Source organism: Nicotiana tomentosiformis, chromosome 1 (genome assembly GCF_000390325.3).
Source record: "Nicotiana tomentosiformis chromosome 1, ASM39032v3, whole genome shotgun sequence".
NCBI lineage: Eukaryota > Viridiplantae > Streptophyta > Magnoliopsida > Solanales > Solanaceae > Nicotiana > Nicotiana tomentosiformis.
The window spans coordinates 102,811,360-102,827,393 of NC_090812.1; the positions used below are offsets into that span (position 1 = coordinate 102,811,360).

At 34.7% G+C, this 16,034-nt stretch overlaps 2 protein-coding genes and 1 long non-coding RNA gene across 4 annotated transcripts; 1 reads left to right on the top strand and 2 right to left on the bottom strand.

Annotated features, from left to right (window-relative positions):
* Window positions 1–9,417: 9,417 nt before the first annotated feature.
* On the bottom strand, window positions 9,418–10,454 carry LOC138900968 (uncharacterized). Its single transcript, XR_011412377.1, has 2 exons — window positions 10,319–10,454; window positions 9,418–9,480 (listed from the first exon to the last, which is right to left on the bottom strand). It is a non-coding gene; the product is annotated as an uncharacterized lncRNA (long non-coding RNA).
* On the top strand, window positions 10,309–12,985 carry LOC104094652 (COMPASS-like H3K4 histone methylase component WDR5B). 2 transcript variants are annotated; one of them, XR_685964.4, is made up of 3 exons: window positions 10,309–11,065; window positions 11,827–12,165; window positions 12,552–12,985. XR_685964.4 is itself a non-coding variant. In XM_009600624.4 (3 exons), exons 1-2 carry the CDS (start codon window positions 10,415–10,417, stop codon window positions 12,112–12,114), a joined length of 939 nt encoding a protein of 312 aa, XP_009598919.1. In that variant the 5' UTR covers window positions 10,310–10,414; the 3' UTR covers window positions 12,115–12,139; window positions 12,552–12,985. The 2 variants fall into 2 exon arrangements, 1 of the variants encoding a protein (XP_009598919.1); XM_009600624.4 differs by having other exon boundaries at window positions 10,310–11,065; window positions 11,827–12,139.
* On the bottom strand, window positions 12,802–14,541 carry LOC104094663 (uncharacterized). The gene is made up of 3 exons (XM_009600639.4): window positions 14,194–14,541; window positions 13,744–13,885; window positions 12,802–13,084 (listed from the first exon to the last, which is right to left on the bottom strand). Exons 1-3 carry the CDS (start codon window positions 14,505–14,507, stop codon window positions 13,001–13,003), a joined length of 540 nt encoding a protein of 179 aa, XP_009598934.1. The 5' UTR covers window positions 14,508–14,541; the 3' UTR covers window positions 12,802–13,000.
* Window positions 14,542–16,034: the final 1,493 nt, after the last annotated feature.

The window sequence follows — 16,034 nt, forward strand, 5'->3', positions numbered from 1 at the left end:
ATGGAAAATGGGGCGAGATACCATTTTCAGAACTTAAACTCACTGCACATGCAATTCTTCTTCGCGAACGCGTAAGCTCCCTCGCGTTCGCGAAGCACAAAATTTCGCTGCCAAAAATTTCTCTTACGCGAACATGAGGGTCCTCTCGCGAACGCGATGACCAGGGAATCCCAGGCCTTCGCGAACGCGACGCCTCACTCGCGAACGCGTAGGCCAATGTGCCAGCCCTCACTCTTCTTCGCGAACACATCTGTTTTCTTGTGTTCGCGATGCACATTGGCCCTCAACCTTCGCATCCAATACTTCGCGAATGCGAAGAACAAATCTTCACCTGCCTCCAATTGCCCTTCGCGAACGCGTGACTCCCATTGCGAATGCAAAGAAGGAAACCAGATGCCAGAAATCTGCTTCTTCATCCATCTTCCAAGTCCAATAATTGATCCGTTAACCATTCGAAACTCACCTGAGGCACTCGGGATCTCAACCAAATACACCAACAAGTCCTAAAATATCATACGAACTTAGTTAAAACCTCAAATCACATCAAACAACGCTAAAACCATGAATCATACCCCAATTCAAGCTTAAGGAACTTAAGAATTTTTAACTTCTATATTCGATGTCGAAACCTATCAAATCAAGTCCGATTGACCTCAAATTTTGAACACAAGTCATAAATGACATAATGGACCTACTTAAATTTTCATAGTTGGATTTCGACCCTGATATCAAAAAGTCAACTCCCCGGTCAAACTTCCAAGCTTAAATTTCTATTTTAGCCATTTCAAGCCTAATTTAACTATGGACCTCCAAATAATTTTCTTGATACGCTCCTAAGTCCAAAATCACCATACGAACCCACTGGGACCGTTAAAATACTGATCCGGGTCCGTTTTCTCAAAATGTTGACCGAAGTCAACTCAAGTGAGTTTTAAAGCTCCATTTCATATTTTAATTATTTTTTTACATAAAAACTTTCCTAAAAAATTTACAAACTGCGCACGCAAGTCAATGAATGCTGAAAGGTGTAATTCATGGTCTCAGAACACAGAAATAAATATTTAAAATTAAAGAAGACATATTGGGTCATCACAGGAATTATGGTATTAATAAAGTATGGGTATTGTGAGTTATTGGATGTTTTGTTCTATGGATTTGGGCCAAGTGGGGGAGTCTTCTATCAACGATTTGATTGCATGGGTATTTGTTGTATTGGTTTTGGTTTGAGGCATACTTGTGGATCGGTTATGACTGACAGTGGTTGGTTTTGAGGATTACTTAAGTAATAAAATTTCTGGATGCATGATGTATTACACCTTATGGATATATGGAACTCTCGTAATGGTTTAGGTTTGTCGTTCGTGATGGACATAATGTACTGAGAAAAGGGATTCACTCGGTTGCTTAGAGGTGTGGTTACTTTTTTGGGTGTTAGTGTGCTAATGGTGCAAAGATCGTTCGGGGGAATTTTGGGCGGTGCATTTGAGATTTGAATGGGGTGGATAACTCTCAAGAAGGTTCTAAAGAGTTCAAGATTCAAATGTGACATTTGAGAATTTTTCGAATTTGTATATGGCTAAGATTTGAGATTTACAATGGATGGTATCGGTACTCGCAGTATTTATGTATCATTATGGATTCTATATTTCAGTGATACATAAATATCAAATATATAATTTATTCCTAATTCCATGTCCAATTTCGTGGTCAAAATCCAAAAATATCAAATTTTAGGTTTTCTACCAAAATCCCAAATTTCTAATAATTTTTATGTTTAAATCCACATACAAACAATGTATTTAACTTGTAATAGGTGGGAATCACTTCTTGCTTGATGAAACTCTCCCCTTGAAGCTCTCCAAAAATCGCCCCAACCAAGTGAAAATGAAAGAAAATAGGCCAAATCCCGTATAAAATCAAGTCCTCTACCCAGCGATATTTTTGCATTTGCGGAACATTAGTCGCTTCTGCGGCTCCGCTTTTGCAGAAGCTTCCTCGCAGATGTGCCTTCCCCCAAGGCCAGCTTTTTCCGCTTTTGCGGCCATCCAACCACAGGTGCGCATCCGCTTCTGCGGAAAACCTCCGCACCTGCGGACTCCCCAGCTCGAGCACCACTCCGCACCTGCGGCTCCGCAGGTGCGCTACAGCACCCGCACCTGCGATCAACCAGTCCTAGACCACTTTCGCTTATACGCTCCTCCGCCCGCATCTACAAGCCCGCAGGTGTGGCAAATTCCTCGCACCTGCAAATCCATCCACCCTCACTCTCTACCACTTCTGCGGCCCCTGGACCGCTTCTGCGGTCTCGCACCTGCGTCCATAACCTCGCAGGTGCGATCGCACCAGAAGCCTTAAGCTTCAGCAGTCCTTCCATGCCCAAACCCGATCCGTTTCCAATCTGATTCGCACCCGAGACCCCCGGGACCCCGTCCAAATATACCAACACATCCCGCAACACGATACGGACTTAGTCAAAACCTAGAATCATGCCAAACAACATAGAAACTACGAATCGACGATCGAAATCCTTCTCTAAACTTTCAAACTTCGACGAATGCATCTGATTCAAATCAAAACATTCTGAAATGATACCAAACTTTGCGCACAAGTCATAAATCACAATACGAACCTATTCCAAGGCTCGAAATTCCAAACGGATATCGATAACATTAAAATCCACTTCAAGTCAAACTTAAGAAATTCTTAAACTTTCAAAATGCCAACTTTTCATAATGAGCGTTGAAATACTCTCGGACCACCCGATACTCAATCCGAACATTCGCCCAAGTCCGAAATCCTCACATGAACCTATTGGAACCTTCAAATTCCTATTCCGAGGTCATTTATTCAAAAGTCAAATCTTAGCCAATTCTTCCAACTTAAAGCTTCCCAAATTAGAATTTTCTTTCCAAATCAACTCCGAACTTCCCGAAGTTCAATTCCGATCACACGTACAAGTCATAATACTTGAAGTGAAGCTACTCAATGCCTAAAACCGTTGAACGGCACGCTAGATCTCAAAACGATCGGTCGAGTCGTTACAGAAGATATACCTGCGTTCCAATTATAGCTGTCACTTGTCCTTGGTAGCTCTAGATTTTCAAATATGTTTATGTATATTTCGAACAGATGATGTACTTATTTCATTCTACCTTTGTAAATTCTAAGTCTTAGAAACTCATGATTTGTACTACCAATCTTTGGAATTTTGTATAGAAAATGCAGTTATTTTATCTATTGACTCTTGTTACCCTAATTGAGTTGTGTTGTCTATCATTTGGCTTACCTAGCGGATTGGTTGGGTTAGGTGTCATCACGACTAGCCAGATTTTTGGTCGTGACAAGTTGTTTCCCGTTACATTGTATTCTTGTAAAATTGCCACAATCTAAAGAATAGCTTTGTAAGGACAGAGTGCGATTATAGTTACAGATTATCTAAATCTTTAGTTTACACAATCATAAATGATTATAATAATATCACAACTTTTACGAGTAAGTAAATTGAAGCTTGTTCAAAATATCATAAAGCAATCTGATTCGTTTGACATAAAGGTAATTATAGAATTTACTAGGATCCACTCTGTGATTACATCAATTTGGTGAGTCTGACTCAAAAGAAATCAGATTACTGCAATTTACTAAACAAAAGAAAAGTTATTGCTTTATGCTAGTTGGACAAAATCACACATTGGATTTGAAATAAAATCATAATGGGAATTTATTTTGAAATTTAAATTCGTAAATCTGTCGTATTAAATATAGATGGCTAAACGACGAGTCTGTTGTAATCTAAGAAGATGATTAATTGACTTAGAGATAAAACAGAGTCTTCTTTTGAAATCTATTACAACAGGTTAGTTAAATATAAACAAAAATAAAGAGAAAGACAATTCAGCAATAGTTTTTAAATTTTGTTAGTGCAGTTGTCACACATTGCAACAATATTGAACTAACCATTACAAATCTAGAACAAAAATAAATAAAGGACAAGGTTACACCTTGAGTAGCCTATAAATTCTCTTAACATTTTACAAAAAATATTGTGCAAAGTTAGTATTTTCTCTACCATTGTTTCTTTGGAGAGATCTTTCTTTAGAAAACTTTGTCATTCATTTTTCAACATGCATAACACAAATCCTTCTCCTCCTCCAATTTTAATACCTTGTCGTGTACTACTTCGATGCCCTTTATGTTATGACATATTTCGTAATCATTTTGACTTTATGAATCATTTGCAATCTCACTTGTTATTCTCTGAGCAAGATGTCATTTTACGTTCCGGCATAGATGCGGCCGCTCTTTCTTTACCAGCACATTCTCCATCAACTCAACATGCGCTATCACAACATGCAAGTTCGAGAAGAAATAACAAAGGTACTGTTCTACCAGCATCATCATCGTTCGCACCCTACTGAAAGGCACCAAATGGCAAGAAGAAATAGAGGTTGAGCTCCAAATACAATATTTCTTAATTTAAATATGACTCCTGATTATACAAGACCATTGATAAATCAATTGGATGTTCCTATTTTATCAAATGTAGTTGGATTAGATGAAGAACCAAATGGTTTGGACTTGAGCTTGAGGCTTTTTGAGTAAAAAATATTTGGATCTTATTTGTTGGAGCCTTTTGTTTTATTTTGGTTGGTCTGATAGTGGTGTGTCTAAAAGTGTGCTAAGGTTGGAGTCTTCTGTTTTATTTTAAGGTTGGAGTCTTTCGTTTTATTTTATTTTTTGTATGATAGGGGGAGTGTCTAAAAATGAGTAACGTTACAGTCTTTTGTTTTATTTATTAAATATTTGTTTTATTTGAATAATCCAATTTTATTTGTTTTCATTCAATTTTCAATGTTCTTGTCGTAAATAAAAAAAGAATTAATTTTTCCTATTGTTCAAATTGAAATTGATCCCACGAATTATCACTTAATTTTGCCTACTATAACATTTATAGTTGAATAATTATTTTTTTACGTTAAAATAATTGAACTATGTATGATTTGGTAAGAAAATCCAAATGACTGGAAGGTCAGATTTCATATATAGGTATGATATATCACTCGTCATATTGATATTTTTCCCACCCTATAAATTTCAAGTCAAAAAATAAACCTCCGACCTTCATGGACTTTCAAAATTATCCTTGTCTTGAAGCAAAACACGGACATGTACCCAGGGGCGAAGCTAGAAGTCTGTCTATGTGTTCGGTCGAACCAATAACTTTTTGCTCAAATAATATATTTATGTTAAAAATTTATCAGTAAATATTAAATTAAAATTCAATTATTAACACTTGAAGTTGTCATTTTAAAATTCAAAACTCATAAAATTAATCTGGCTCTGCCCATGCATGTACCACTTGAACAACTCAAACTGATACGTTAAAAGAGGCAAAAAAAACTAATTTTTGAAGCTATAACACAAAAATAAAAAAATAAGAAGTTATTCACGAGTATCAATAACGGAGATTTCAAGTATAACTTAATTGAATTGAATTACAGTAAGAGTCACATAACGCATAGAGAGCTAGTCTTTTCTTTACTCCATAAATTTTAGGATCGTATTATGTACATCTTTCCGAGCTAGTCCTGTATTTGACTTAGATTCTAAATGTTGCCAAATATAATCTCTAGATTTTGTTATATGAAGACCATTAAAGATTTGGATGGTGACACTAGATACTGAACTTAAGTTGTCCTAATACAAAATATATAATCTCTAGATTTTGCTTTATGAAGACCATTAAAGATTAGATGGTGACACGAAATACCGAACTGAAGTTGGTCCTAATACAAAATCTATAATCTCTAGATTTTGTCTTATGAAGGCCGCTAAAGATTGGATTGTGATGCAAGATACCGAACCGAAGTTGGTCCTAATACAAATAAATTATGCCAGATAATTATTCTATTTTATTTCATTTGAAGTTTTGATTGAGCACGAAGTTTTAAAAAAAGAAATTTAAAAATTGAAAATCCGACCTTAATTCAAGGGGTACTTATACCTTTTCTCTTAAACTAGTTTCTCGATACGTGCATTGCACGTGTATAGCACACTAACTAATACTGACATTTTCAATTAATATAACTAATATTATAATATATGTGTGATAAGTTACACTAAATTTGGAGGAAAAAATGCAAGTTCAAATTAATGAACAGTGAACCAATTAGGCCGACTTGATTCCTGAGCGTAAAATGATTAGGCATCGTTTGAACATATGAAGTTGAAAATTTTAATTACTTAGGCACAACGTGTAGTGAAATTAATTCTAATATTATTTGGTACAAACATGTGATATGATTGTATCTCACCTAGCTAATATTGTTTTATAAACGATGTTGTTGGTATATACCATTCTGATATTTATCGTATCCTGAACTTTTGTTGTGGCCATTAATATCATTCTTGAAAGTAAAACATTGTTGTTCATGTGAACAAACATGTTGCGGAAAAATATAAGCCAACAATGAAAAATATTTTGACATGAGTTTGATACTACAATTACTGCAGGTTAAGAAATAATCTCTCAAAGCATCACATAATGGAGACAATAAAATTCGCAATTTATTATTTATTCCAAGTAGTTTTTCAACTTTAAGAGTTGCTAGTATACATAGTTTGGAGAAATAAAATAAAAAATTAAAATTTATTATGCAGAATTGAAGCCAAACTTAATACCAACAACAGTAAAAAGAAAAGAATTGGAAAATAACTATGGAATCGAACATTTGTGCAACATTGTTGCAAAAGTTGTAAATCATAAATAATGTTAGACAATTCAACTTTCAAATTCCAAGGTGGAAAATAATTTATCGATTTGATGTAAAGTTTCATAATAACAACTCTCGAAAGTTATCCTCCCTCCGTTCACTTTTAGTTGTCTACTTTTTGTCTTTGTATTTCCTTTTAAAAAAAGTATGTATTTTATAATTTTACTCATAATAATGATAGTATTTTCAAGTAATTTGGAAAATGAATTGAGGAATAAGTAGTTAATGATAAGGGTAAAACGAAAAAAAAAATATTGTCTTTCTCTTGATTTAGTATGGTGGACAAGTAAAAGTGAAAATATATTTTTAATATAGTGGACCGGTAAAAGTGAACGAAGACAGTATATGACAAGGAGCAACTTATTACTGCAGTCGTCACAAAGAGAAATAGAAAAAAGAAATAAATTTACCTACTTTGACACTACAAATTGATTGTGTGTTGCAGATGGGATGAGAGTGTTTTAAAAGGCGTGGGCATAAGGCGAGACGTTTTACATATGCCTCAACGAGGCGTAAGCCTCGAGGCACGGGACGTAAGCCCCATAAGTATTTAATTTTTAATATTTTATAAAATAATATAATGATAGTAAATATTTATAAATAGGTAAAATTGCATAAAAATTGAAGAAAATTATAAATATGTGAGATATATATATGCTTCATCCCCACAAAAAAAAAACTAATCAAAACAATCTATTATACGCTACTTACAAGCACAAGTAATTTGAGTCTAAAAGAATAAAGTTTTCTATATGGAGAAACAAAAAAGATGATTGACCTACAATTTGAACTTAAACTTGTTGCTATGAAGGAGAATGTAGTTCTTTTTGTATTTGTAAAAAAAATTAAATATTCGTTATTTTTGGGAGATATTAGCAGACTAGCGAACAAGATAAAAAATTGGGAAAGACCATGAATTAAGGCTTCAATCAATTAAAAAGGTCTTAACTTTTAAATTTAATACTTTTGAGTTCCTTTTTAAACATTTTGAGTAATTACCAAACTGACTTTTGAGAATTTGGGTATTATATAAAGGACTTATTCAATAAATTTTGTTTTAATTTGAAAAAGTCTCTCGGCTTACTCCTTACTAAAAAAAACGCGCCTCGAATGTCCGGGCGTACACCCCGAACGCCCCGCCCGAGCATACGCCCCAAATTATTGGGCATACGCCTCTTGAGAATTTCGCCCCACACCATCGCCCCGGGGCGTTTTTGGTACACTTCGCCCCGAAAACTACTTTTAAAACAGTGGATGAGATATATCAAATAAAATAACCAATGTTCTTATATAGGAAAAAAAACTCCCGATTAATAATTAGATTGTCAGAAAGAAGAGGGGAGGAATTCAAAAATAGCCAGATTTACAAGTGGTAATTGAAAAATAGCCACAGTTCTAAAAGTAATCGAAATTTAGTCACTTTTCATGTAAAGATAAATCTAAACGAAAACACTGTTCAAAATCTGGAAAATATTCCAGCATAATATACTGGAGTTCTAGTATAATATACTGGTCCAGCATAATATGCTGAAAGTTAATATACATGTGCTCCAATATTCAGTATATTATATTGGAACTTTTTGCGTGTTGGAGTTCCAGCATAATATGCTAGAAGTTCATTCACAGGTGCACCAATCTTCGGTATATTATGTTGGACCGGTCCGTGTTGCAGTAAAATAGTGGCTATTTTTCAATGACTTTGCAAACGCTGACTATTTTTCAATTATTAGTTAGCCAGTTTTAGGACTGGTCATTCAAAAATAGCCAGCATTTTCCAAGTCATTGAAAAATAGCCATTATTTTGCTGCAACAGAGTCCGGTCCAGCATAATATATTGGAGTTCGGTACACATGTGTATGAACTTCCAGCATAATATACTGGAGATTCGAACACTTGTATATGAACTTCCAGCATAATATATTGGACCGGTATACTTTGCTGGAACTCTAGTATAATATACTGGAACTTCAGTATATTTATGCGGGAACTCCAGTATATTATACTAGAATTTCAGTATATTATGCTGGAGTATTTTTCGGATTTTGAACAGTATTTTTGTTCAGATTTATCTTTACATGAAAAATGGTTAAATTTCTATTACTTTTGAAACTGTGGCTATTTTTGAATAACCACTTGTAAATCTGGCTATTTTTAAATTTCTCCCGGCGCAAGTGATGTTACACATTATTGTAGACTATTATAATTTGAAACAAAGGAAGTTAAAAGGCATACATAAATAAATGTTATTATTGTTGAAAAATGTAAAAAACAAACGGATACATATTAAGTTAAATTTGTATAATTGATAGATAATGAAAGAGCCCGGGATAGTGTTGTTAACAGCTAATATATATATTTAATAGAAGATGGAAGAGTGCACACATAACTATTGGTTTAGTCACTAAATTTTAGTGTACAAAAGTTATACATTTAATGCCTATATTTAATAGATTAATTTTTATGTGAAGGGTAAAACAATCATTTAACTTTTGGGTATTCTGGTCTTCTAACTTTCACTTTATAAATAAATAAATATAGATAGATTACATACTATGAACATTTAGTTAATTATTTCGTTAGTATTTATTATACACAGACCGTGAAAATATTGAAGGAACATGAAAATATATCTTTGCTGCTAATTATATCCTTTTGCCCCGTTAAATATATATTAGTCAAAGCTTTAAATTTCGTGCACCCATTTCATACTCTCAACCAGGGGTCAATTGTTCGGTTCGATCGGTTATTTTATAAAATGTATATCATACCAATTTTTCGATTACTCTATTATATATAACCAAAATTAGACTTTTTGAAACCGTCCCAATCATATCGGTTTCTCTTCGCTATCTGTACGGTTCAGTTAATTTTCGATATTTTTTTAAATTTTTATGTAAAAGTCACTAATAAAAGTAGAATGCAATAACATATGTATTTTTATAGGACTTAGCAAAACTTTCTAGACATTTTTATATTTTAAAGGGCGATAAATTAAGAAAATATGAAAGATGACTAGAGTATAGATCCATCAACTATTATATAACAGTGTAAAAGAAACTAAGCAAATTAATATAAAAAATATAAATTACACGAGTGGAAAGATATTAACCAAGCTGGGACTGGGACTCAAGAATAAAATCTATAGAAGATTAAATATTCAAAAAGATAAATTTAAATTATATGAAAGGAAAAATATTTAATACATCGTGGTTTGCTACTCATAATCGCTACAATAACTTGTGTCTTGCTAGTGAATATGATGAAAATAATTTAGTTTCAATAGGAGTAGTATAATAGGTTTGGGAATTAGGATTTTGAGTTTAATTAATTGTTGGCTTGTAACTGTTTTTATAATTCCAAGACCCATAAAAAATTTAATATTTTATTATTTTTAAACTTAATATATAAATATATTTTTCATATATAAATTTATTCGGTACGATTCGATAATTTTTTAATTTATTTTCATAAAATAAAAAATTTACCAACCATTTTGATTAAAAGAAACCTAAAAAAGTTGAGTCGGTTTATCCATTGACACCCTCTACTTTCAAGACTGTCTGAGAACATTCTCAGAAAGCAAAACGAAGATAGTATAAAAGGAGGGCAGGGGGTAGCATAGTGGTGCCGCGGCCAGAATTCCAATGTCGAACAACAACAACCAGCCGCCGCCGTACCAACCGTACCGACAGAAAAAAGTTCTGACGGGCCACACACTCGCCGTCTCTTGCGTGAAGTTTTCCAACAACGGCCAGCTCTTCGCCTCCGCCTCCCTGGACAAAACCCTAATCGTCTGGTCCACACAAACCCTAACACAGCTCTCCCGTCTCGTCGGCCACTCCGAAGGCGTTTCCGACCTAGCATGGTCATCCGATTCCAGTTACATTTGTTCCGCATCCGACGACCGCACGCTCCGTATTTGGGATGCACGCGCCGCCGAATGCGTCAAAACCCTACGTGGACACACCGGCTTCGTCTTCTGCGTTAATTTCAACCCACAGTCGAATCTCATAGTTTCGGGTTCGTTTGATGAGACTATTCGGGTCTGGGATGTGAAAACGGGCAAGTCCAATCACGTGATTCGGGCTCATTCGATGCCGGTTACGTCGGTCCATTTTAACAGGGATGGATCGTTGATTGTTTCGGGGAGTCATGATGGGTCATGTAAGATTTGGGATATGGCTTCTGGGGTGTGCCTTAAGACTCTTATTGATGATAAAGTTCCAGCTGTTTCCTTCACCAAGTTCTCCCCTAACGGCAAGTTTATTCTTGTTGCCACCCTTGAGGATAATCTTGTAAGTATTCAAGCATTATTTCCAAGTTCTTCTTACTCCTCCCTCCGTCCTCCTTTCCTTTTTAGTCGGTATGAGATGTGATTTGTTTTAAACCATAAGTTTCAAACGTCTTCCTTTATTTCTTAAACTCTATACTCATTCAAACACCTTCACATGAACAGAGGGAGTACTATGATTTCGAGTCTGTTTATGACTTTACCTTTAATGGATTTCTGCTTTCATTTAAATAGAGAGATTAGCAGGTAATACTATCTAGGTTGTGAGCTGATAAAGTTGGCGTCTTTGTTCATTTGACTTGGTTTCTAGGGCTCAACGGAAATGTTTTCTGTGATGTTATTGATAGGAAGTTGAACAACAGGTCGAAGAATTTCTACCAATTAGTTGGAATTAAGGCTTAGTTGTTTCTATAAGTAGCCTAGTTGCTAGTGTTAACGCTTACATCAAGTTTGAATAAGGATAAGCGTGAGATCTAGAGAACCTTAGATAACCTCTAATGCCTTAAAGACAGACAAATTATTTACAAGTTTTGCAATAAACTGGATTCGGATAAAAGTGAAATAGCTATAGAGCATTCATATAGCTCGCCTTAACTAGTTTGGGATTGAGGTGTTGTTGCTAGTGTTACTAAACCTTTTGGAGCACCATTTCGTGATATAATTTCCTTTTAAGCACAGACAATTCGACTTGATTCAATTATGTAAACTTCCCTTGCATGTCTGACTTGTAACTTGGGCTTTCTTTTTCATTGTCCCCGAGTACAGAAGCTATGGAACTATTCTACTGGGAAATTCTTAAAGGTTTATGCAGGCCATGTGAACAGAGTGTACTGCATAACTTCAACGTTTTCCGTCACGAATGGGAAGTATATTGTAAGCGGCTCAGAGGACCGATGTGTCTATATCTGGGATTTGCAAGGGAAAAATTTGCTGCAGAAACTTGAAGGACATACTGATACCGTCATTTCGGTAACTTGCCATCCCACAGAAAACATGATTGTCTCAGCTGGATTAGATAATGACAGGACAGTGAGGGTTTGGGTACAAGACTAATGAATGTCCTCGACTGTGTATATAGGTTAGCTCCTATACTAATGTATATAGGTTAGCTCCTTCTATCCTACAAATACACAAATCATTGCACTTATGATTGATATTGACTTTGCATTAGAATCTTCATTAACATATGAATTTTTTAGTAACAAGAAACAACTTTCATTTGATTCTTCTGGTGCTTAAATCATTTCATTTGTGTAGTTTTTCACTTATTACCTTTGGCTTTTCCCAACATTGAGTGCAGCCTTTACCTCGTAGATTTAGTTGAATGGTAATGGAAAAAATCATCCATTCGGTTATTCTTCTTTATGTGTAAGCATAATAATTTTACAGTATCAAAAAGATGGATTATCTGTATGTCAATTCTATAGTATCATTTCTGTATATCGTTCAAGATTTTTCCAGCTGTTTCATATGGTGTACTTAACTTGTAGGTTTTGTCCAAGGACATTCGCTTGTATTAGCTACTTTGCATAACCTGGTTGTTTTGGAGGGGTGTAACAGATGGCAGTGTTATCATGGCAGTGAGTCTTGTGTGTTTGAATGGTCCAGTTATCTCATACTCTGGAAGTTGATGCAAGACAATTTTACTTTAATAAAAAAAAAAAGCTGGCTATTGTATTTCTTCTTTATATGTGAGAAACTAGATGGTGCCAGTGGAGAAGCATTTCATGGAGGTTAAAATATATGAATAGAAGAATGATCTTGTTTCATTCATATGAGGAGTCCTACAGGGTCTGATAACATTTACAGCAAGGGCAAAAGGTTGAGTTATTGTAATGAACATTGATCTCCCCATTGTGTCATGTGACTCACAGTTTAGAAATGCAAATACTGCAAGATGAATCAACGTCCATATTGCTCCTCAGTTGTGTCCCTTGCATTACTGACCTTTTCTCACTCCATATGTATCTTCTAGACCGTTTGTCACCCTCTTTCTTCTCTCCGCAATCATCTCTGAATATGACTGCAGAAAATTAATGATCTTGGTTAGGGTCTACAGCTAATGTGTTGACTGCAATTAAAAACTAAATGACACCTCCAGCTATCCATTTAAGAAGGCGAGGTGATTCTACACAATTCTTAAGTGCAAAAGTAATAATTTAGAGGTATCATGGATAGTGTGAGATTGATCCATTGTAGTCTGTTCAAATAAATTTAATTCGCCATCACATGCTAAACACTGACCGAATGATAAACATATAGATCAAAGCAACAACGGGTATAACATGTGCATGCATTGCCGCAAACAATCATCCCCAACCTGCTCCGCCCAACAGAAAATTGATGCCCAAGCATCTCAGACTTATGCAAAATCCTTCAGATAGGTGTAGAGAAATGTGAAAGAACCAAATATGATATCATATTTTAGTCCACAAGAAGAGCAATATTAGGGAGTCGGGCTCATTGTACCATTAAAATTGCTTGTGCAATTGGGAAATACAGAGATGATTGCACTAAATAACCCTTGTTCTCAGTAGCTTCCAAGTATGGAGCACTGGCTAGAGCAAAAGCATTAATGAATTAAGCAAATTTAGATGTACATTTTATCAGAAAGAAATTGGTCAAAGCAACATCGAGTTAGTCAAATCCAGTATTAGATAATACAAACTAAAACAGGTTTACCTTGGGGTAAGAATAAAGAAAGATATACCACCATGCCCCAATTATAGTCATCACTACTGCAGTGGCTACAGCCGAGTGTAGAATCAGCCAGCTCAAGCTAATTATCACTGCTCCAGTGAGTGTTATTGTCCAAGGTTGGCACCTACCATGAAAAGATCACTCAAAATTTACCAGAGAAGTTTGATCATACACCATTTACATTGGAATTAGTAAAGGTTGAATATAAAATCTAATTCTTGTTGTAACAAACAGCAAAAGGTTCCATGTTCAATTGCATTGTTGACTTGTAGTCAAAGGCTCAATTAAGGCTCGCTTCTTCATTAAGGTTCAAAGTTTAATAGAGAAACTCTAGGTTTGAGTCACACATTCCAACAAAATTAAAGTTAAAAATCACGAAGAAATGGTGAAACAACGAATTAGACAAAGGTAAATGTAATTGTGAAAAATTACCAAGAGGGTTTGGTGTCCCAGACAGAATCATACTCTAGGGATAGATAATTGAGATAACTGTCCATATCCTCCACGACGCCGTTCTCGTCGAAGAACGCTGAGTCTTCTTTTGGGTCATTGGAATTGATTCCACGAAGTATAGTACTTGTCCTTGAACGTTTTGAAAATTTGTTAGAGGAAAAGGCAAATGACTGAAGATTTGAGGAGGAGAAGTTACAATCGGAAAGTTGGGAACGAGCGAAACAGTGAACCGGCGGTGCAGGGGAAAGCAGCGGCAGAAGAATGGAGGAGGAGAGACTTTGAGCTACTGTCATCCTTTTGTTTCTTCAGCTCTATCCACTCTTTTTTCTATTTGGGCTTCGCCCGAATTGTACCCGCTAACGGCGCTTCCAATTTATTTGTATGTTCTTTCTTTTTTCACATTTAATCATTTGGTACTTTAATTCAATTATTTTGAATAATTTGTATTCGTATTGGATAGGTGTTCAAAAAATGTATTTTCTCAATTTGAATCTAAAACCTATAGTTAAGTATGAACAGGTCGAATGAACCAATGCACCTCTCTATGAATCTTGTTTTTTTAAGTTTAACTATCCGAGAAAAAAAAGTCATTGGTCCCTTGGTCTAATATTTACAAGTATTTGTTTCTTCTTTTCTGTTCTTTTCTTTTCTTTTTAACTTAAGCATTATTAAGTGCAAATATTTATTGCCTAAGAGATTCTTAAGTACGGGAAGGTATGTGTGTGTAATGTATATGTATTAGAAAAAGTACACACAATAAATTTAGTTTAATCGGTTATAGTTGATCATTTATCATTCTTATATTTTTAAAAATATAATTTCTCTAAAGAGTCGCTTATAGTAGGAAGTTATGTAATCTATTGTAATCGCATATTAAACTGAACACGTGTATTACAATTTGACATGAACGTATTACCAAGAATATGGGAATTGCATATTTTGATGTGAAATGAGGGAGTGATAGATTTCAAATCAATTGATGCATCAGTAAATTGGTCAACATTTGCCCCCTTTTGCAATTGGATTCGCCTTGTCAGTAATAGGGTAGGGGTGTACGAACAAAATCGATAATTCGCACCAACTCGATAATCCGAGTCAATCCGGAAAAAAAATCCGACTAGCGGTTTGGTTTGACTTGGTTTGGTATTGAAAAATAAAACCCGACCATAATAGGTTTGGTTTGGTATTAACTAAAAAAATTCAAACCGAAACCAAACTAACCTGACTTTACATATATACATATTTTATACATTAGATAGCTAAAAATATTTATTAGAATGTAAGTTATAAATATTTCTTAATTTTTTTTATAATTTCTATATTTAGCATAATTAAATTGGTTTTATAGCCCATATAAATGTATTTTTTTGTCTGGCCCATAAAAGAATAATTGAGCCCAAACCAAAAACTAGTCCTAAACCAGAACTAGACTAGTCTTAAACCAGAACTAGACTAGTCCTAAACTAGTTCTAAAACACTAAAACAATTGAAACTATTTAGCCTATTTTTCAAAGGCAAGAAACCCCATGTTCCATTCCAAAACCCTCAATTAGCTCAAACCCTATCAACTCTCTTTTGCTCTCATCGATAAGGCTCTTCCCTTTCTCATTTTACATATTTTCTTTTAGCTGCATACATACGCTTTGCTTTTTCCCAATTAATTAAGAGTTTTTTTTTTCCGATAGTGAGTTTTTTTGTAAATCTGTTGTATTCCTCCCTATTGTCGAATTCATTTGTTCATTTTGTTTATCTTAGATGATTAACTTGAGTTCTCTATACTGTTACTTAAAAAGATATTGAGTATAGAGAAGTTTAATTTC